Below are 23,873 nucleotides of genomic sequence, written 5' to 3'. Positions count from 1 at the left end.
GACATTTAGAAGAAAATGTCCAAAGAGCTCAACATCTTCAATATATAGTGTAAATACTACAAAATTAAAAGCCAAATCCCCAACTTAGAAGCTTCCAGAGTCTTGGATAAGTTAGCCTTAACTTCCTCTTCTGTAAAATCAGAATAATACCTATCATGACACACAATTATGAAGATCAAATGAATATACTAAGAATGAAAACACTTTGTAAACTATTTTAGCAGTGGAGTGGCATAGTAACTATAAAATTGTCTCTGGTGTTGGTGAGATAAAGAAATGGTAGTTTGGTCTGATTTATGAAATTGATACATTGTAACTGACTAAACTTCAATAAAAAATAAAATAAAATTAAAAAAAAAAAAAAAAAACAAAGATAATGCCCCAACTGCTTTGAAACATGTATGAAAAGTTAAGTTCACTTTGGGATACTCATTAAGAAATCTCAAAGTTCATACATAAGAGCAAGTAGGAACTCAGGATACTAACTGAAATCTTACTATGTCTTGACTCATTTGAGAGCAAAAGGTAATGGCAGGGGTAGAAGTGGAGTACTAACTAACATTCACCAAAATTAATAGTGATATAGATCAGCTTACTCTTGGATTAAGATTAATAATATTTAATGCTTTAAGAATACAAAATGCTACAGGGAACTACATTCAATGTCCTGTAATAAACCATAACAAAAAGGGAAAAACAGTAAACAACAAAAAAAAGAATACAATGCTAAATAGTCACTCTGTGACTTTTTCCCCCAACAGGACTTTGCTACATTAACTGGCATCATGCTCAAAAGCTCAAAATTTACATAGTTAACAAAGTAACTCTTGAACACAAAACCAGTTAGGAATAATAGGTTGTGAATTGGTCCAATGTGACATTAACTTAAATATTTAATCCTATTTCCTATTTTAGTAACACCCTCTAGAAATGTCAGCAAAGCAAAAAAAAAAATTCCATTTTCCCCCCTATGGGCTTGCAAAAAATGAGTATTTAGAAATACCAAAGGTTCTCCTTGCCTTGTTCTCATCTATCAAACGGAAATTAAAATACTGGCCAAACCTACCTTATAGAAATGCAGAAGACCACAAATAATAGTAGTAGTAGTAATCAGTGAAGAACCTCTATAATAAATAAAAACAGCTAACATTTAATTAGAGCACACTATATGCTAAATGCTGCGTACATACACACACAGAGAATGCGGAAAAGACTTAACAATAGCAGGCCTAACTGCCTACCTTCAAAGGCCTGCTTACAAGGCTGGCCCTTGGCTGGTGCCTAGGAACTTGGATTTCAGGAGAGTTCCTACCCTCCCAGATTAGGTACAGGTTCACTGTACCTAAACTGTTTGTAGAAACAATGTAGTTATGCTGAATACTTTCTTTCCTGCTGGGAGTCTGGAATTTTGGTACATGCTAGGCAGACTATCCCTACGTGCTCAACCCCTGCTAAAAACTCTGGGCATCAAGTCTCTAACAAGTTTCCCTGGTTTTTAACACTTGTTGCCACAACTTGTTGCTGGGGAATTAAGTCCATCCTGTGAGACTCAACTAAAAGAGCACTCTAGAAGCTCATGCCTGGTTTCCCCTGGAGTCTCTCGCACGTGCCTTTTCCCTTTGCTGATTTTAATCTGTACCCTTTCACTGTATAAATCATAGCCATGAGTAGAACTATAAACTGAGTCCTGTGAGTGCTCCTAGTGAATCATCAAGCCAGTGTGGGGGAGGGTCTTAGAGCCCTCCTGAGACATACCTATACACGTATCATGGACTAAGATCTCTGTAGATCTCAGTTTCTACTGGAGAAATGAAGTGAATACACTAGAGACTTTCTAAAGTTAATGATTCAGTACAGGTATACCTTGTTTCAGTCCACTTCACTTTCTTGCACATCACAGATTTTTGTGGTTTTTACAAATTGAAAGTTTATGGCAACCCTGTGTTGTCAAATGATGAACAGCCTTTTTTTGTACTAAAATATTTTTAATTAAGGAATGTACATTGTTTTTTAGACATAATGCTATTACACACTAATAGTGTAAACATAACCTTTATATGCACTGGGAAACCAAAAAATTCATGTGACTCATTTTATTGCAATATTCGCTTAATTGCAGTGGTCTGGAACCAAACCTGCAGTATCTCCAAGGTATGCCTATAATAATATTTTTATCTCATTTTCATTTACTACTCAATAGGTTTCTCTAAATTCTGAAATACTCTATTAAAGTTTAATATAATGGATAAAAATGCTATTAGAATGTTAAACTTACATAAGAGTAGCTATAACATCAAAATAATTACTTTGAAGCCTTATGAAATGTGGTGTTTCAATCCACCTGGACTATTATGAGAAATGGAGCAGAAAAAGGCCAGAAAATAAAAATCTCCCCCTTTAAACCACAGTCTTCTATAATATCTCTTAAAGCTTACTGGAGAACATGTATACACTCAACGTTATTAATTATACTAAGATATTTATCAATCATGATTAACCTTTCAGGTTCTCTGACTTTTAGTAAAGAAAGGTCATTTATAATAAAATAGTTTCTGTCTGTGATGTGGGACTTCCCTTTTCTTCATTTTCTCTTTACTTCCCTCTGCCTTCCTAGAGTCATATGTCAGCTTCTGCCACCCCAAAAGTTGAAACTATGGTTGAAATGCCTGCAATAGCATAAAAGCAGCTCAACAGGAGAAAATTTACATGACTTGGTATGGTGATGCCTTTTGAGATACAATATCAAAGACATGATTTATAAAATAAGTAACTGATAAGCTGGACTTCATTAAAATGAAAAAATTTTGCTCTGCAAAAGATAATGTCAAGAGAATGAGAAGAAAAGACAAAGATTGGACGAAAATATCTGCAATAGATATATTTGATATGACTGTTATCCAAAATACACAAAAAACTATCAAAACTTAATCAGAAAACAAACAACCTGTTTTTTCAAATGGGCAAAAGATCTTAAAAGATACCTCACCAAAAAAAATATACACATGGCAAATAAGCATATGAAAAAATGCTCAACATCCTATGTCATTAGGGAATTACAAGTTAAAACAAGATGCCACTACACCCCTAATTAGAGAATCTGACAAGAGTCCAAAACACTGACAACACCAAAGGCTGGTGAGGATGTAAAGTAACAGGAATTCTCATTCATTGCTGGTTGGAATGCAAAATGGTAGAGCCACTTTGGAAAAGAGTCTGGCAATTTCTTACAAAACTAACCACGGTTTTACCGTACAATCCAGCAATTGCATACTCCTTGATATTTACCCAAGTAAGTTGAAAACTTACGTCCATACAAAAACCTGTACATGGACATTTATAGCAGCTTTATTTATAATCACCAAAACTTGGAAGCAACCAAGGCACTCCTTAGTAGGTAAATGGATAAATAAACTGAGGTATACTGTGAAATTAAAGAAACCTCAGCTAAAACTGGGGCTGATCTGCAGGGAGAGGCTCATGCCCTACCATGCATCATCAGCTAGTCCAACTAAGAAGAGCAATGCACTTATTTATACCTCTGACAAGAAAGCGTTGCTTACTTTATTATCCAGCAGGAAGAAAAAACTCTCCATCCAACAACAGCCCTGCCAATTAGATACTGTAGAAGCCCAACCAATAAGAAGCCTACATACTTTGGACTCCCAGCTTCCTCCAAAGGGCTCTCTGGTTTTTACAGTCCCTCCCAACTCCCCTCTTTTCCCTATAAAAGCAAATTCCCCTTGTTCTCTGGATTTGCCTCTGCTCTGCTATAGTTTGCATATCCTGAATTGCAACTCCTCTGGCCACTCCTGAATAAACTCACTTTTGCTAGTAAAATAACTGGCTACTTTATTATTAAAGTTGATAATCCAAACAATGAAATATTATTTAGTGCTAAAAACAAATGAGCTATCAATACCATGAAAAGACATGAAGGAACCTTTAATGCATATTATTAAGTGAGAGAAGCCAATGTGAAAATGCTACATACTGTATGATTCCAACTATATGATATTCTGGAAAAGATAAAACTATGGAGACAGTATAAAAATCAGTGGTTTCCAGGGATGGAGAAGATGGGGATAAGTAGGCAGAATATAGAGGCAGTGAAGACTCTTTCTAATATTAGAATGATGGACAAATGTCATACATTTGTCCAAATCCATAGAATGTACAATGCCGACAGTGAACACTAAGGTAAACTACAGACTTTGGGTAATTTATGCTGTGTAACTGTAGGTTTATCCTTGGTAACAAATCTACCATTCTGGTGAGTGATAGTGGTAATGAGGGAGGCTATGTATGTGTTGAGGCGAGAGCATATGGGAAGTCTCTGTACCTTCCTCTCAATTTTGTTGTGAAACTAAAACTGCTCTAAAAAATAAATTATTGGAAGGGAAGAACAAAAGCAGAGCAACAAGATGTCAGAAGAACCAGAACATCACCCTCCTTAGTCCAGAGAAGTTAGTCCCAAAACCCACCAATCCCTCCACCAGAATCCACAGGGATTTTCAAGTGTTTCAGTAGCACAGAAACAACCACTCATCCTTCCTTCATCTCACAGAAAATACTAAAAACTACTTCAAGTGTTACTGAACTGCTGAGTATTTTAGTATTTATAAATGAATACAGTGGTAGAAGTACGTCCATAATGCCTGCCCTCTGACGACTACAGTTGACCCCTGAACAACACAGATTTGAACTGCACAGGTCCACTTATATATAGATTATTTTTTCTTTTTCCTCTTTTTTAAAAATGGAAGTATAGTTGATTTACAATGTTATATTACTTTCTGGTGTACAGCATAATGATTCAGTTATACATATATATATTCTTTTTCATTACAGGTTACTATAAGCCATTCGATATGGTTTCCTGTGCTATACAGTCGATTTTTTTCTCCCAATACATACATACTACAGTACTATATGACCCATGGCTGGTTGAATCCACATATCCATCATAAAGTTATACACGAATTTTCAACTGCACAGGGAGGTCAGTGCCCCAATCCCCATGTTGCTCAACGGTCAACTGTACTATGTTTAACAAGAAGAGAAACTCTCTAAGGATACGATGCCCAAAGAATGACAAGCACCCACTGTGGCCAGTGACCTAAGCTGAGTACTGCATTCAGTCTAATCTGAACTGTAGGAGCAGCTCTACTTCCTTGATGGTTCTTCCTGAAAAGAATTTTCTATGGAGTGGGGTGACTGGTTATTAATAAAGGCAAACAAAACAAACTATAAGACAGGCATTTTGCTAACTGCACCAAACCCTAAGGAATAAAGTGTCACTGTCAAAGCATCCACACTAGATACAAAATTAGAAAAAGAACCGCACTCAATTATATTGGGAAGGCAACTAAACTAACAACTCTCAAATCGAAAGGTAATCACCCCTTAGTACCAGGTTATATTTTTACCCTTGTAGGATCAACTTCTTATCGGTGCAGTAGAATAAAAAATAACTTAGGACTTAAGAGTCCCAAGACCTAGATCCTAATTTGAATACTCCCACTTACTAGCTATTTGTCCTTGGGAAATAAAAAAATCTCTTTGGCTAATTTCCATCTCTATCTCCACCATCAGCATCATTCTGATGGCTGGCAGTTACCTTATGCCAAGCCTATTTCTATGCACTTTATATTTTTAACTCATCTAATCTTCATAATGACCCAATGGGGTGATGCTATTATCCCTATTTTACAGATGAGGAAACTGAAGCACAGAGGATTTAACTTGCCCAAGGCTACACTACTGTAAGTGAAAGAGCTATGATTTAAATGCCGGCAATCTGGCTCCAGGATCTGTGCTCTTACCCACGATGCTTTATTATTACCTCCTTTATCAAAAGAAAGGGGGAAAAAAGCTGAACAACCCTATATAACAATGGGCAAAGGACATAGGCAGTTTATGGAAAAAATAAATTCGGAGGACATAAACATATTAGAATATGCTCAATTTAACTCATATTGAAAAACTTTTGAAACAAAACACTTATGTATCAGAATGGCAAAGATCAAACAATTTGATAAAAACAAGAGTTAGCAAGGGTATCCTTTATCTTAATGATATATCACACATGTGTACAAAGATGTACACACAAGAATATTCACTACAGATCATTAACAATTCTTAAGACTGGAAACAACCTAAATGTCCTTCATTTGGAGACTGATTTAATAAATATGAGATGACTGGGATACTACAGATCTATTTCTATAATGTCTGTTTTTATTCTTGGTCTGATTTCTTGGCATACCTGGTAATTACTGTTAGAATGCCATTCATTGTGTATGAAAAACTGTAAAGGCTATGGATAATATTATATTCCTACAGAGGACTCACCATATTCTCTGGCAGGCAGTTAGAATGAGGGCAGATCACCTCACTATCCAATCAGGACCTGAGCTGATTCAAGGTTGGCTGCAGTCTTTGTAAAGCTTGCAAAGCTTGTTCTACCCTAGTTTGTAGCCCTCCAAAGATCCAACTGAGAGCCTGGGGTATTTATCAAGCCTGCCTTCCTTGGAAGGTCCTGAACTGTTTTTCCCTCAACACTGAAGAAATGCTAAAACAGTGCTTTGCTTTTCATTAGTCTTCTGTGAAGCTTCTCAGCCTTTTACTCTGCACAGTTTAAGAATCTGCAAATGCCTCAAGAGAAAAAAAGCAGGTGGAGAGGCTGGGGTGGGGGGCAAGGGGAGATGCACCTCCTTTCTCTCTGGGATCTTGGCCTCTCAAGTTCTGGTTGCCTTGGCAGCCCTGAACTATAATTTTTGTTTCCCCAGACCCATGAAGAAAGCTCTGCTGGCTTTTCAGCCTCTTAATAGCTGTACTCTCTCTTTGCCAAGAATCCACAAATGTCTGAAGTCCTGGCTGCCTTGGCAACTTACCAATGCCTTCATATAGATTTCTTTTTTTAAAATCAAGCTTTTCTAGTTATTCTCAGCAGGAGTTTTGGTCTGCTACAATCTGCTCCATCATAGCCAGAAGCAGAATCTACATTCTTCATAAGCAGTGGAGAAGACAAGATTTTCATCATGAAACCACAAACCACTACTAAAGAGGGAACGAGCAGTGAGGAAGAAGACAAAAGAAGAAAATATTCCTTTGAGAAAGTCAAGAAAGGAATCTAATAATGGTAGAATATGTGTGGGTCAAGTCCTAAAGAAACTTACAATTTAACTAGGGAATGAAAAACATACACAAGTGAAACAACTATAGAATGTCAAAGAGTTATAAAACTAAACACCTAAGTGCTGCATAGAAGAGCATGAGGTAGAGGTGCACAACAGCAAAAGAAGACAATGAATCAAAGCACATCTTCTACAACAAAACATATGTAATACAGAGACACACAGGAAACAAGAGGCTACTTTCCATATTAATCTCAAGGTTACCTGTTTATACTGCCCACTGAACTTTGAACTACTCAAATGGAATACCCAAAAAGAGAAACTTTAAGGTTAAATTAAGCATACAATTTAGAAGTAGGAAGGTGGAAACATGGGAATTGAACCACAAATGTGTTCTAAAACCACACTAAAGTGCTTTTCACTTGATATACCATTTTTTATTTACTGCTAAATCTCTAAGAGTGCAGATGACAGCCAAGTACCCACTGTCTTAAACTAATGCAATTGCTCATTTAGCCCCTTGCCCAAGACAAGTAACAATTTACAGCAGGCAATATAAAGAGTGTTTACCTGAGAAGAAGCAGCACACAGAGAAAAAGTTAAAAGCTAATAAAATGTTCACATCAAATTTTAAGGCTGTTTACCTAAGTACCATAATTAACACCACAGATTACTACTACATTAATTTAAACTGTGTTTTAAAACAATCCTTTGGCAAAAAACTAATGAAATCAAAATGCCACAGCCCACATACGAAGAACTTACCAAATGTTTGTAACTTTTGACCTAATAATTTCTAGGACTCTATCTATGAAAATAATCTAAAATATAGAAAAACTTTTACATAAAAAGATTTCATTGCAACACTGTTCATAATTGCAAAACAAAAACAGAATGATCTAAATGTCCAAGATTGAAGGCATGATTAGGCTAATTATGGACAGTATACAATGTACTATTATTCTGCATCAGAAGTACATAGAAAGATTTTTTAAATAATATGAGATATTGCTTTAAGAAGAGAGGAAACCATTTAGGATAAATGAGAGATGCAAGTTGCTAGATTGAATATGCCTTGTAATTTCAAACAGGAAGAAACATTAAACATAGAACGGCAATAAGAAATGGAAAAAGAAACAGCAATATAACTGTAGAAGTTACAAAGGGAGAAGAAGAAAATATTAGTGACAATGTATCAAGTTATCATACATTAAGTGTGTAAGAATAATGGAAACTGTTATCAGGGATCAGGAAGTTAAAGAGGGAGGTGAGCAGTGAGGAGGGAAGTGCTGTAGGAAGAGAAAATACACACAAAAAAGGCATGAGACCCTTTCCCTAAACCATTTATTAATATAGCTTAGTAGCTAAGACAATCTCATAAAGTTTTAAGAAGAGATTTAAGTAACTGTAGAGATGATGAGAGATGCAAAGTTACAAAATAAACAATTACCAAATGAATCTTACAAGCAAACACTGCAATAGGAGAACAAGGGCTGGGAAGGGCAGGCAAGGCTTAGGAAGGTGGGATGAAGCTGAGTCCAACTGGTAAAACTTAGTTAAGTGAAAAGATGGAAGAAGAGCAATTCACATGAACAATAAAGCATGATCAAAAGTGTGTTAACACTACTGAACTGCACACGTAAAAGGTTAAGATGGTAAGTTTCAAGTTACATGTTTGGTTTTTTAACGTGATTTTCATTTTCTTAAAGTGTGAAGACTGGATTGTGAGGAAATATATTCTGTTAAAACAAAGTTTATCAGAGAGTTGTATAGGCCAGAAAAGTAGGTTGGGGCCAGATTACAGAGAGCCTTCAACATTAGGCTAAGGAATCTAAACTCATCCTGTCGGCAACAATAATACTACCGTATTTAATCTTATTAATATAGTAAAACTATTAATAAACAATAAAACCTCAGTTATCCAGCATATTTGGGAAATAGGATGTTCTTTAATTCTTTGTAGTAACAATGCCAAATTTGGGCAGAATCTGCCCCACAGTATGAGGGAGCTACCTCAGGGATTGTCAGGAATGCCTAACTGCCTGAGTTGGTCATTCACTTAAACATTTTTTCTTAATATAGCACTTTACCAACCACACGAGTATGCCTGGTAACTTCCGTAAGTAGAAAGATCCCAGGCTGTGGAGACCAATCAGACTCCATCACTTACCAGTGTAACACTGGGCACACTACAACTTCTCTAGCCCTCAGTTTCCCCATTTCTCAAGTAGTAATGAATGATTAAATATGAGTTAAAGCAATGCCTGTCTGGTACAATGAGGGACATATAATTGATCATTAAATGTTAGGTACTTCCTTATAAGGAAAAAAATTCTACTTATTTTCAGGGATAGAAATTTCTCAGAATTGTAGGAAAGTATAAGGAATTCAATGAAGAAAAATGGCATCAGAGTTTTTTTTATATATATTAGTGGGGCAAGTGGACAATGCTTATTAAGTTAGCTGCTAGTAAAAACTAATCATAAATATTCAAATTCCAAGTTGTATCTTGCTTCCTTAAAGATTTAACCTGATTTGTACTTTGATCTGGAGAGAATAATGAGGAGTCCTAAGCAGCATGAGTCGTGTAGACTCATGGCTAGACAGTAAATATTTTCGGCTTTGCAGACCAAAAGGTCTCTGTGACAGCTGCTCAATTCTGCTGTTGTAAGCAGCCATAGACAATATGAATGAGTATGGCTGTGTTCCAATAAAAATTTACAAAAATAAGCCTCAGGCTAGATCTGGACTGCTAAATGTAGTTTCATAACCCCTGGTGTTATAGATTGAATGTTTGTGTTCTCCTCATAATTCATACACTGAAACCTAATCCCCAATGTTACAGTATTTGGAGGTGGCATCTTGGAAAGGCTTTGCCCTTATGAATGGGATTAGGGCCCTTATAAAATGGACCCCAAGAGCTCCCCTGTCCCTTCCATCAAGTGAGGACACAGCAAGAAGACAGCCATTTATGAACCAGAAGGCAGGACCTCATGAGACACCGAATCCATCAGTCATGATCTTTGAGTTCCCACCCTCCAAGACTGTGAGGAATGAATTTGTTGTTTATAAGCCACCCAGTTATAAGCATACCAGTCCATGGTATGCTGTTATCCCAGCCCAAACTGACTATGACGCCCTGATTAGAAAAAGACAAAGAGAGTAGAGATCAACAGGAATTGCAAAAGCTGATATTAAACAAGCACGGAATCAACATGTAAGATTCCTCGTTGACTCCAGAAATAGCCCAAACAAGGCACAGTAAGGCAGCCTGCACTGGATCAGCACAGTCAGAGCATGAGGCACACAATAAAAGAGGTCACAAAAGCAAATGCAGGTATAGGAATGCTGCAGACATGATGGCTATGCAGACCGAGGCAGGCCAAGACCACGTGGTTGTCCCCATCACTGTATCACCACCATCCTGGTACAAAAGCCTTTGGACTTAACTTTTGCACTTTTTTGAGACAAAGAATCATCCACAATAGTCCATAAGGTAGAATGATACCAAAATTAGAAAGAGTGCAAGATTTGGAATCCTATCAACCTGCATTCAAATCTACTACCCACTGGCTTTGAACCTACCAGTATTCATCCTTGCTAGGCCTGTTTCTTCATCCATAAAATGGGAGTAACACCTACCTTAACAGGTTGTCTCATCTACTCCTCCAGTACCTACTTGGTACAAATTCTGTGAATATTAAATGGAAGCCTAACTGGCCTGTCTCTTGGACTCTGTCTTTCGATCTTCAACACTGCTTCCCTAGATCTTTATAAAGCAGAGACCTGACCCTATCACCTCCTGCTAAATAACCTTCATTGGCTTCCCTGTGCCTTCAAGATTTATAAATAGAACCCACTCTCGCACTCCAGCCACATCTTCTACCATTCTCTAAATACTTTCCCCTCCCCAGCCTTCACACATATCACTATTCCTCAATATGCCATACCTTGTCTCCTCTGACTTTATCTATGCCACTTCCTCTTCCCAGAATGTTTATTCTCTTTTTCACGACATAACAACTTGTTCAAAACCTGGTTTACTACCCTCTCCTTTGTAAAGTTTCTCACTTCCCACCCAGAGAGAATCACCTTAGGCTTCTGTGGGTCCTCACAACATTCTTGACTTACCTCAACTGTAGTAGCATTTATTACCTATGTTATAATTACTGGTCTCTGCCTCTGATTCCCCAAGCTAGGAGATTTTCTTGAAGATAGAGATGATCTCTAGGTATGTGTCTCAGGGTGAAAAAGTGGTTTAAACTTGTTGTTGTTGTTGTTCAATGAACCAATGAAAAGTGCTTTAATACCAGCACCATTTTGTCCTAAGGTCTTTTAAAGAATGTGTTGTCTGAAAGAAGATGAATTTAGTAGAATTTTTCTTTATAATTAGGGCAAAGATAAACTTTAGTAGAGTCCAAGTAAACTCCAAATTAATGCAATCCAATCTTTTGAAGTTTTTTATAATAATTTTACAGAACCAAATGGTAGACAAAACACAAGAAAAATGACAAAACAGATGTAAGTAAAGGGAAAATAAATCCACTATTATTCAGAAAAATAAAAACCAAAATTGGATATAAGTTGCCTTCAGGCTTAAAAATTTCATTGTACGTGCATGTGATAAGAAAGACTGGCTTGACAGCAGCAGTTCGTGAAAAAAAAAAGTTCTGTTGCCTACAAACTCACTAAGAGCAAGGCCAATGCAACCTTTGGTAGTATTGGTAAGAATTTAGCATCCAGATGGAGAAAGAGTAAATCCTACTAAAATTTGCACTGGTCAGGCATTATTTAAAGCATGAGGGTCAGTTCTGAGTGGCATATTTAAAAATGAGCAGAAGGATAAAGGACTCATGACATATAATCAAAAATGTTTTTAAAGTATTTTTGAGGACTTTTTCCTGTATTAAACATTTACTGAGTTTCTAAAAAATTTTAGGTACCACATGAAGCACTAAATACACAAAGACATAATTCCTGACCTCAGAGAGTTCAGTATAGTACCAGAGGCAGACAAAAAAACAAGGAACTGAAATCCAGTGACATGACAAATACACATACTCACATGATGGCACAAGGAAGGTAATCAACTCCTATTTGAGCAAGAAAAAAATTCACAGAGCACTTGTTTCACCTGGGTCTTAAAAGATGAGTCTAATTTGACAGGAAGATAAAAGGGGAGAGTATTCCAGAATAATTATAGGTGACAAAATTCAAAAAGGTTTCAAAAACTGAGTAATACAGCATGACCAGAATCTTGGGAAAGGGAGAAAGAGGACCAATGAGATGAATTTGAGAAGTTTAACCTAAAAATTTAGATAGAAATAATGTTCTTTAAATATTTGAATACTGAGACTAGGGAAGCAGATTTTGATTCACTAGAAACTTAACTTTCAAACAATTAAAATGATCCAAAAAGAGAGAGCAATGAGTACAAAGTCACCAGAATGGGGGGAAGTTATTTCTAATCATGTATAAGATCAACCTTCCCCTGGTATGCTAGATCTCATCTCTACTTACTAATGATATTGAGCATCATTCCAAATGTTTACTGGCCTTTCCGTTCTCCTCTTCTATGAAATGTCTTTTCAAATCCCCTCATCATTTTCCCAATGAGGTGTCTGTCACTGTGATTCGTAGTTCTTCATGTATTTTAGACATTAACCTTTCATCAGTTATTTCATTGCGAATATTTTCTCTGTGGTTTATCTTTATCTTTTATCATGTGGAAGTTTTGATGTTAGTGTGACCAAATTATGTCTTCTCCTTTATGCTTTGTATTTTTTGCTTGTATAAAGAATCCTTCCTACCCCATTTTCATAGAAATACTCCTAGTATTTTCTAAGTTTTACAGCTTGACTTTTAATCCATTTGGAATTAAATTTTGTGTATGGTGTGAGGTAAAGAGCTAATTTTTTCTTATTTTGTATAAAGTCAGCTAACTATCCACAACAACTGAAAATGGTATCTTTGCCCCACTGATGTGTAATGCCACCTGTCATCTACCAAATTCAAACACATGAAGGTATGTTTTTCTTTTTCCTTGACCAATCTTGCCTGAGATTTGTCTATAATACACATTCTGTATTAATATCTTCAATGAATTAGATTTTAATTTTATTAATCCTCTTCACTGTTTGTTTTCTACTCCATTAATTTCTATTCTTATCTTGATCCTTTCCTATCTTCTTCCTTTGGGTTTAATCTGCTGTTATGTTTTTCAATTGGCTACTTAATAATTTTCAGCCTTTCTTCTATTCAAATACCTTATAGATTCTAGGACATAAATTTTTCCATATTAGTATCTCTGAAATTGGGATCTTTCTCACACTTGGAGTTTTACAATCCTACTCAGGCAGCAGTGATGGTGCCACTGTCATTGCTTATATATGTAGGAATGTGCACAATTAAAGAATAAGCTCGCAAAAAAAGTAGTAAATTTGTGGTTATCCCTTGTGGTATGACTGGACAACAGTAAATTTTCAATGTTAGTCAACAAACCTATTACAGACCATCTAAAGACCTACAAGTCTCATCTAAAAACCTTCTGGTGAAGGGGAGGGGATAGTTCAGTGGTAGAGTGTGTGCCTAGTATGCTCGAGGTCCTGGGTTCAATCCCCAGTGCTTCCATCAAAATAAACAAACAAACCTAAAAACCTTCTGATGATACCTTTTAGCGAGTTCAAGAAAACATTACCATCAAAATTTGATGGGTGCCAGCACTTTGAAAGAAAATGCTGGAGATAGCCGTGGAGCATTCTTAAGAAACGTATCACCAATGCTCTCAATGACATAGTGAACAATACTATGTAGAAAAACACAACCCTCTACAAGTCAGTCAAAAAATAATTTAGAAGAATCAGACTGAGTATGAAGTCACAGGAATATTTTATTACTTCACTTCCTTTTATAAATATATGCATGAGTGATATACTAAATCTATATCTACATAAATTTATTAAGTGCTCTTTTAGTAATGTAAAGTTAAAAAATCTAAGTGATAGGAAAGCATTGTAATTGGAAAATAATAGTCCATCTCACGAATGACATCTTAAAATTCAATGAAATATGATACAGGCACTTAAATTTTCCTCTTAGTATTGCTTTATCTGTATTCCACAGATGTTTTCAGATAGTGTTTCCATTGTTATTTAATTCTAAATATGTTCCAATTCCCATGATTTTATTCTTAATCCATACATTATTTAGAAGTTTTTTTTTTGTTTTTACTTTTTAAATTTCCAAACATGGGCAGGAGGTGGGCAGAATTGGTTATATTTGTTATTAGTTTCTAATTTTATTGTATTGGGGTCAGAAACATGGTATACATATCAATCCTTAGTATCTAGTGAAACTTTCTTTGTGCCTAATTATGTAAATGCTCCACATTTGTTTAAAAAGAATGTATATTCTCTGATTTGGGAGGTGTATGGTTCTATGTATGTGCAATAGATCAAGTTATACATTGTACTTCTTTTCTTTGGTGGTTACCCTTAAATTTTTAATATGCATTTAACTATAAGCCTAAAAGTTAATCAATATTTCTATCCTCCTCCTGAACTATATATAACTCACTAATACTGATCACCTTCCCTCTCAGCTTACAATTTATCCTTGTCTGATATTTTACTTCCACTTTGGTTTTAGCCCCCACAAATTAGTCATAATTATTTTTGTTTTATATAGTCAATGCTTAGTTTACCTACCAATTTCTTTGTTCACCATGACTTCTTGTATCCTACTTTCTCCCCTAAGTTACATTTCTTTCTTCTGGAAGTATATTCTTTAGTGTAACTGTTCTTTCAGAAATAATGTGGTAAAGTCTCTGTATTTTTATTTATCTGAAAATACTTTTAGTTTGCCCTCACTCTTGAATGATAACTTAGCTCAGTATGAAATTCAAATCTCTCAACATTTGGAAGACATTATTCAATTTTCTTCTGGCCTCTGTTGTTAAGAGACATCTGCTGTCAGTCTGATTCTTACTCCTTTGTCCTTCTTTTCTGGTTGTTTTTAAAAGTGTCTGGTATTGAACAGTTTCACTGCAATGTGTTTAGTTGTGGGGTTTGTTGTCTTGCTCATTTAATTCTTGCTAGGCTCTCAAGAGTCTTAAGCCTAAAGATTCACGTTTTCTTTATTAATTTCAAAAATTCTTAAGTCATCATCTCTTAAAATTCCATTTCTCTTGTTTTATTTTTTTCCTTCTGAAATTGCTATTAGATTTGGGTCTTTTTGCTTATTCTTTCATTTCTCCACCTCTTTCACGTTTTCCTTCATCTTCCTGTTCTGCACTCAGATTTCCGCATATCTAACTCCCAACTTACTATTTTCATCTGTGTAAACTACTGCTTATTTACGGAGATTTTTTTTAACCTCTGGCTGTATTTTTCATTACATTTAGTTCTTTTTCAAATGTACCTGTTTCATGTCTTATTCATTTACTGGGATGTCAATTAATTGTTTAATGTGCTAATTTAAACTATCTTTCAAACTGCCATTCTCCTATCCCAGTTCTTAGAGCTATAATCCTCCTGCTTGTTGTATCTACTGACCTTCATTTAAGGTAGAAAACTGTTTCCTTGTGTGTCATTTTTCATTGTAAATTCATCTTCAGTTACACTTATTTCTTCTGTAAGAATCCCTCATGGCCTGAGATATGGGAGTACACATTAGTGTTGCTTTTCATTTCTCCAGGTGACCCAGGGGTATCACTGACTTGGAGCCAGTTTTTACACTAATTTCTCAGCATGGGGATACCTGAACCATATAATGTAAACTCAAATCCCAAAAATGAGCAAGGCATAGTTCTTGCGCTTCAAATTCTCAGGGACGCTTTTTTCCATTTCCTTTTTGCATAAAGCCCAGGCAAATAAAGACAGTATTTCTTATTATTGCCTTGCTTCAGTGGGAAGATTCCTCTCTAATCCACCCTTTTACCTAGGATGCAACACATCAAGAATCCCAGCTTGATGCAGAAGTCTTAGTTTTGGTTCTTTTTTTCCACACAGTTAACATTCAGTCACTAGGAATAGAAAACCAGAAATAACCCCTCATTCCCTTCCTTCATCTTTGTCCAGGGCATCACAGCATGAGCTAGAGGGCTTACTGAAGTTTTGGTTTTTCGTTCCATTTTTGTTTTTGGAATCTAGAGATTTTCCTGTCTTTCCTGTAAGCTCAGAAATGCACATAAAAGACCTGCTGTATATCATCCAGCTTTTCTGGATACTTGTAGCAGCAAAATCTTCAGCTAATATCAGTTAGCCGTCTTGCTAAAAGAGAATTTGGGATCTCCAATACATTTGCTACATTACCCCCATAGGAGTGATCTCTCTAAAATGGAAAGATGAACTCCTCTTTAAAACTCTTCAGTGGATCCTCCCTCCCTAGCATGGCATTCCAAGTCCACCAGTATCCAGTAATTGCTTATTTCTGCACTTCTGCCCTCCTTCCACTCTCCCACATGTACTCCATGCTCCAACTACCCCTATATGCAATCCCTAGAACTCTTTTTGTGTAATACTCCTATGCTTTTAAATGTATTGATTTCCCTCAGTTTTATTCTGCCCTCAACCACCTACTTAATACTCATGGTCAAGTGTCTGCCTTTCACTGAAGCCATTCCTGACCCACCCAAGCTGGGTTCTCTTTTTTCATAAAAATATCTACAATTCTTGAGCTCTTTATATGCTAATAATTCATCCTAATAACTCATTTAGTCTTAAGAACCACATTATGACTCTGCTACCATTACTATCCCCATTTCCAAAATGAGGAAACTAAGGTACAGAGAGGTTAAGCAATGTGCCCAATGACACACAGCTATAAATGGCAGGCCTGGAATTTGAACACAGATAGTCTGTCCTCAGACCCTGCTGCATTAACTTGCTCTATTAATATATGCCATATTGTCTTCTACAATTACATCTTGCATTAGTTATTACTGTACTTATTATACCACATTCCAGCTGCATGTTTATATATCAATCTTCTCAACTACACTGACCTTAAGAGACAGAATTATGCTTTATTTCTATTTGTAGTTCCACTGCCTAACACACAGAAGGCTCTCACCTCAAATGGTTACTAAATTAATGAATAAGTGAAGGAACCATCCCAGTCACTGCTTTAGTTCAGCCCCTCTTCATCTCATGTCTGAACTACTAAAACAGTCCCCTAACTGGACTCCCTTCCTCCAGTTTCTACTCACAATTTTCCTCCACATTCCAATGAACAGTGTCTTTCTAAAGCACATTATGACAATGTCATTCCATTACTTGAACATTTTTAAGGGCTCCACACTGTCTATAGGATAAAGTCCCAAATTCCTTCAGCATGACATACCATGACCTTCAAGATCCAACTTCTGTAGTTTCTTTTCTTCTCCTTCCCCACTCCAGCCCCACATTCCATCTATATTTAACTTCTTGTCAGTCCCTGTACATGCCAAGTGCCTTCATGCCTTTGTACATGCAGGTTCTTCTGCCTGGAATAGTCATCCCCTCCTCCCTCACCTGGTGAATTCCTACTCTTTTTCCAACACACAGTGCAAATGCCATCCTCAGGTTTCCTCCAGACTGTCAGTTATCCATTCCTCTACTCTTCTTGGCATTATGCATTTACCTCACTTACCACTTCATATTGTATGTGATAAGGTATGTTTCCCCAACCAGACTGTGGAATCTTAAACAACAGGAACCATGTCTCACTCATCTTTTTTACTGTATTATCCTACACAGTGCATGCCCTAAATGCTCACTGAATTAGCCGAATGAAATTTGACAGACATATCATACATCCTACACTCAAGCAAATTCAAACATAAATGAATTTAAGGTAGGTAAGTCTTCCACGATTGACTGGAAGTTATATAGGGAGTAGAAATATGAATAAAAACAAATACTACCTAAGTTCCTGCTGTTCAATCCTGAATTTTACATAATGGAGCTATTCCATCAATGGTAATTAAGGTTTAATCTCATCCTGAGTTTTAAAAACCGCATAAACACAAGGCAAATATTTCCACATTAGTATAATACATAAGGACACTCTCAAATTCTGGAATATGTGTTATTAAAGATAAAAAAAACTTGAGTCACTTTATACATTTTAAAATAAATCCCTTGAAATGAGGGAAATTCCTGTCCTTTCACACTAAAATCACATGATTTCGTTATTCATTAGTCCTAAATGCAATTTAGGTTGCACACACAGCACACACTGTCTGCCAACTGAGTAATAAACCAGAACTACTTGTTTTTCACAGAAAGAGGAAACTTTTTTAATGTATAAATGTTAACCCTAAGTGAACAAGGAGGTTGGAGTGGAATAAAGGGAAGGAATAAATGGGGTACTATTCAATTTATTGGCCTTATTCAATTTTTGAAATGTACTTTTAACACTACAAATTAAAAAATGCCAATTTGAAGGATTCATCAGCCTTTGTTCTAGCTTTTCTCCTCAATTATCACCCATGGTAGAAGAAAAAGAACTACCCTAAAAAGGTCTTGGTTTCCAGCTCAAGAGCAGCATAATTTAGAATGATCATCCTTCATTTCAAATCAAAAGACTAAATAAATTCTTAAAATTCATTAATTATTATCAACAAGGCTTAAATGTTCTTGTTGCATATAGCTATGTACATCTGTGTGGTAAATCTTTTTTTTAAACCAATGAACCAGGACTCTAGAATAACATTTCATTTATCAATGAAATATTAGACTATAAGCTCGAGTAATATTTCTATTCACTGTCATCCAAAGACCTAGAACAGTGCCTGGCAGAGAGTAGGCACTCATTACATACTTGCTGAATATTGTTCAAGATGGTCCAAATACTTAATATGTAGATATATACAATGAGCTGCAGAGACTCAAAGTACATAAAGTTGAAATCTGGGTTCATCTTGAAATGATCACTGACTTAATCCTTCACACACACTGCTGTACAACAAATCAACTGATACTGTTTCTAAAAGCAAATTGACAATGTATATAAGAAAAAAATAAAACACTTTATAACAGATGTTATTAAGGTTCTGAACTTTAAAGTTTGCCAAGAAGCAGGCAAAAAACAAAAATGTCACCAAGCGCAACCAAAATTTTCAATATACACAAACTCTTGCACTTTTTTCATAAATGATTCAACTCCAAAAGAGCCATGGGGCTTCAACAAAATTTTTTTTTAATTGTAAGAATTTTACTTAAAAATCAGTGAATTTACTACAAAGTTTCATTTCCAATTTTATAAAGCAGGCCTGACCTTTCTTTTATCAATTAATGTAATTATGCCAAAAGAATACTGCTAAGCAAAATACTTCTGAATATACCTAAAACTGCTAATTCTGTGCTGTTTCCCACTGGTAAAAGTACAATGTAAATATTTATAAAACTGGTACTTTTATTTTCCCTGTTAAAAGCATCATGAGCATTTAATGGGGAACTAGGCTATGTTTCAGCCCTTGTTTATCTGCTACTATGACCCCAATGACCTTTAGCTGGCACTCTTTCTAACTGTTCTGGGCCTCAGTTCTCTCTTCTGTAGAATGTGGGCCTGGGTTAAAAGAGTGGTTCTTAACCTTTTTTTTTTTTTTTTTGCAACCATTTCAGAGTATGGTGAAAGTTACAGGTGACCTCTTCATAAAAATGTACATATAAACTTATTTTATAAGCTATAATTTATAATAGCAAAAGACTGTTAACAACCTAAATGTCTACTAATAGATGGTCAAGTAAATTATGTCACAGCCATTCAATGAAATTCCTTGCAACTCCTTGTAAGTAGACTGAAGAAATCTTCTATGTACTGATATGAAAAGATATATCATGTATTGTCACATGAAAAAACCAAGTTACAGAACGTGTGTATAATATATAATTTTTATGTAAAAAGATCAAGAAATAAAACAAATATATTTGAATTCCCATGTATAAGCATAAAGAAACCGTGGAAGAACAAACACAAATCTTTGGTGGGACAGGGAAATGAAGAAAGGGGTATGAGGAACTTTTTATTGTATACTTTCTTATATTTTTGTTTGAGTTATGTGAATTGCCTATTAAAATTTTAAATTAAAAAATACTGCATGTAACTTCAAGAGGTCTAGACAACCTGAAGCTAGAAGATAATTCCCCAAACCCTGTTCGGCAATATTCTTCTATAATGTCCTTGACTTAATAAGCATGTAATTATGTATACCCAATGACCCAACAACAAGAACATTTAAGGAAAAATACTTTTCATTATGGTCCTCATATAAACATATAAAGTAACTGATGGGACTCAGTGACTCGATAGATCCCAATTTGGAATCTCATTTTATATATTTTTCCTTTATCACTGATACACAAATTTCTTCAAGGGAAAAAGTTTGCACAAATCATCAAGCCATACTCCCTCTCATGGTTCAAATCTCAGACCTGTTATTTCACAAGAGAATCCAGGCTTTGGAAATAAAAATTGAAATTTCTATCCTATTTGACCATATAGTCAATAGTGCTAATAGGGAGACTAGAAAAATACTGTCTTTTTTTTTTTTTTACCATAATCTCAGAATTTGAACCAAATTAAATAGTATATGAGATGATTACACAGCATCCACAAATTAGATAACATTTAGGGAGGACTTCATCCCGGATCTGAGCAGGAATCAGATAGAATTCGGTTTTCATCCTTGGGCAAATTATTAACCTCTCCTGGCCTCAGTTTCATCTGTAAAATGGAAATAAAAGTACCTAGCTCATAAGGAGGTTATGAAGTTTAAAAGGAATAATAAGGAACACAGAAAGTAAGACACAGAAATAAAAGTAAGGCATCCTAGGACAGTGGCAGGTGTCTGGCTGTTTGAATCAAAACAGACTTCATTCTGGAACCTGTAATTTCTAGGGATTGTACTTTTATACACAAGCAATGCCTCCTTTTCCCTATTGAAAATAACACACGGCAGAATTCCCAACACAAAAGTTGCAAATATCTGGCCTTTCCTGGTTATGTTTCTTGAAAAATCTCTTCCTAGGCAAGCTTCTATCAAAGAACTGTAGATGCTGTGTTGACTGGGCGTGTCTCGGAGTCCTAAGCTGAAACACAGTTTTGTTTTGTGTTTTAAACAGGGCACTTTCTACGTCAATCTCAGCACCAAAGAGTAGCACGCTGCTGAAGGGAGGAGGGGTAAGAAAGGCGAAGAAGTTGAAGGCATCATTCCTTCAACAGGCTTTTAATTGCCAGGATAATAGGAGGAAACTGACACTTCAATGGAGATAGAAGGCGTCCCCGTCAACCAATCTCCGTTTCCAAGACTTTTAAACCCATCCATCTTTTTTTGTCGAGCACCACTGGAGCTTATTATTAGTATTATTATAAATATATAAAGGCGTCGCTTACTACTTCTCTAGCCAAGCTCTGTGTTAAGCATGTATTAAGATTTTGTGAAAGCTGCACATGTGAGCTCATTCTCTCAACTCACTCTACCCTCAAGCCTGAAAAGCTCCCTTCACATCCTCAAAAGCAACCTGTCCCCTAAACTCTGGATACTCCTCACTGACCCATCCATTCACGCCTAAGATCACATCTTCACACGCAATTCAACCTCAAGCTCTTCACCCAATACTAAACCAAGCACTTCTCTGATTCTCCACGGCCCCTGCAAAGTTCAATACCCTCCTCGACTCAACAATTCCAACCTGGCCCTAACTTGTTCCAAGAATGCTTTGGTTCCCCCCAAACTTCTGATTCAGGTAAGGCGCGGGATACTTTCACTGCCCCTCCAAATCCATCATGCCCCTACTTCATTCCGAAGTTCAAAATTCAGAAACAAAATTCAGAAACACTGCACCTAGGCAGAGCCCGATTCCAACCCGACGAGACCACTCCACAACCGCTCGAGCAGGGCCTGGGGCCCTCCACCCCCTGACCAGGCCTGGCCGGGGCGCGGTGGCCTCACTCGGGACCCCAAAGGGAGGAGGGGAAGCTCCACCTGGCTCCGCGGGCGCGGCGCGCGGCTCCTGCTCCGGCCTGGGCCCCGCGGCGGCCGCGCCCCCGTCCCGACGCAGGCAGCAGCGCTCGGGTGGGCCGCGACGGGCGCGCTCGCCCAGCACCTCCGCGTCGGCCTGCCCGTCGTCGCGGGCCCGACGGCGGGCCCACCCTGGGCCGCGGGCGCGGCAGCGCGGGCAACCCGGGCCCGCCGCGTCGGCGGCGCGCTGGGCGCAGCTTCTGCACAACGAGTGGCCGCACGGCAGGGCCGCCGCTTCCCCCGGGGTCTCCAGGCACCCAGCGCAGCCCGACTCCTCCGGCCGCGGCGGAGGCGGCGGCTGCAGCAACGGCGGTGGCAACACCAGCAGCGCGGGGCCAGAAGCTGGGCCCGGGGCCCCAGTCTTGGCTGCCGCCATCTCGTCACAGCGGCCCCGCCGACCTCGCCGACGCAGAGCCGCCGCTGCCGCCGCGGAAGAAGCCCGAGTACTCGGACCTGCCGCCGCCATCTTGTTTCCCGTTTGAAGGGAGAGTCCGTTGCGAGGGAGAAGAGTAGAGGGCGGGGCAGTGCGCGGCGGCAGCGCTATCTCAATATTCATAAGGGGCGGGGATTCAGAGGAGGTTCTCCCGGGCCCTGGTTGGCGGGAGGTGAAGCCTCATTAATATTTATTAGTTATCCTTTATATATCCGTTCTTAGCCTCGTCTTCCAGCCTTTGCAGTTTCCTCTTTTTGAACCAAATCAGGTTGAGAACTGAGAGGATTTATTTGGAAACTCTGAGCGATATTAAATTTTATAAAGTATTTACACTTACTTATCCTGCAATACCCTGACAACTGAGGCTAAAGTGGGTGGGGAGAATGTGAATAATCCAGAACTCTGCCTCAGTGCTTCATTCGATGGGGGGGTAAGCTGTTGGGACTAAGACCAGGCCCACTGTTACCAGCAACTAACTGCCAAAAATAACAGCTTCTTGTCAGTCCTCTCTCCGCATCCCTTCCTGAAACTTCCTTCTCTTGGCTGGCAAAAACCACACTTTCCTAGTTTTTTTCCTTCTCAGACTCCTTTCTTGAGCCCTTCCCCTTGTTTGGGGCTTAAAACCAGGTATTCCTCTAGGCTCAGGCCTCAGTCCTCTTCTCTTCTCACTCTCTTCCATGCACTGCCGTCCAGCCCCCAAACCACCTCACGTTTTCTTCCAGCTGAAACTCCTGAATTGATACCTGCAGTGCGCTCCTGAGTCCAGCCCTGCATATTCAACTGCCTGATGGAAAAAACATCATTTGGGATGTCTGCATCCTTCGTGTGCAAAACTAAAGTCACTGTTTTCCACCCTCCTTTCAAAACAGCTCTTCTTATTCCTTTCATTCCATTAAAGGTACTATTCTCCCAGTTCCTCAACCTCCAAACGTGGTAATCTTTACTTCTCCCTCATCTCCCACACCTGTCAGCTCTCCCGCCGAAATTACCATTTTCCCACCTGTCCTCTCCTCTTCATCCCACTCCCACTGCCCAATTCAGGTCTCATCATCTCTCACCTGGATTATTGCAGTAGCTTCTACAAATTTTCTCCCTGCCCAGAGTCTCTTCCTCCAATCCATCCTCCACAGTTCTTAGAGTTGCTTCCTATAGGACAGCTCTGACCGCATCACTCCTGCTTGGCTTAATCACTGAGTGAGATGCTCAGATTTGTTGCCAATCCCCTTTCTGGATGCAGAGGATATGGAAGAAACAATGACTCCCCTCTGATAGAGAGATGGTTCTGCTACAGCAATTTTCC

At 37.8% G+C, this 23,873-nt stretch overlaps 1 protein-coding gene across 1 annotated transcript in view; it reads right to left on the bottom strand.

Annotated features, from left to right (window-relative positions):
• Positions 1–22,640, bottom strand: part of RNF169 (ring finger protein 169) — an 83,041-nt gene extending 60,401 nt beyond the window's left edge. The window contains exon 1 of the mRNA XM_074372638.1: positions 22,105–22,640. Within this exon, the coding sequence (XP_074228739.1) occupies positions 22,105–22,606 (502 nt within the window). The 5' untranslated portion in view covers positions 22,607–22,640. The remainder of the gene's footprint in view (positions 1–22,104) is intronic.
• Positions 22,641–23,873: the final 1,233 nt, after the last annotated feature.

The sequence above is a fragment of the Camelus bactrianus genome, chromosome 10, assembly GCF_048773025.1.
Source record: "Camelus bactrianus isolate YW-2024 breed Bactrian camel chromosome 10, ASM4877302v1, whole genome shotgun sequence".
Lineage (NCBI taxonomy): Eukaryota > Metazoa > Chordata > Mammalia > Artiodactyla > Camelidae > Camelus > Camelus bactrianus.
The sequence above is the reverse complement of the archived record's forward strand: the minus strand, read 5'-3'. Positions and strand labels throughout refer to the sequence as shown.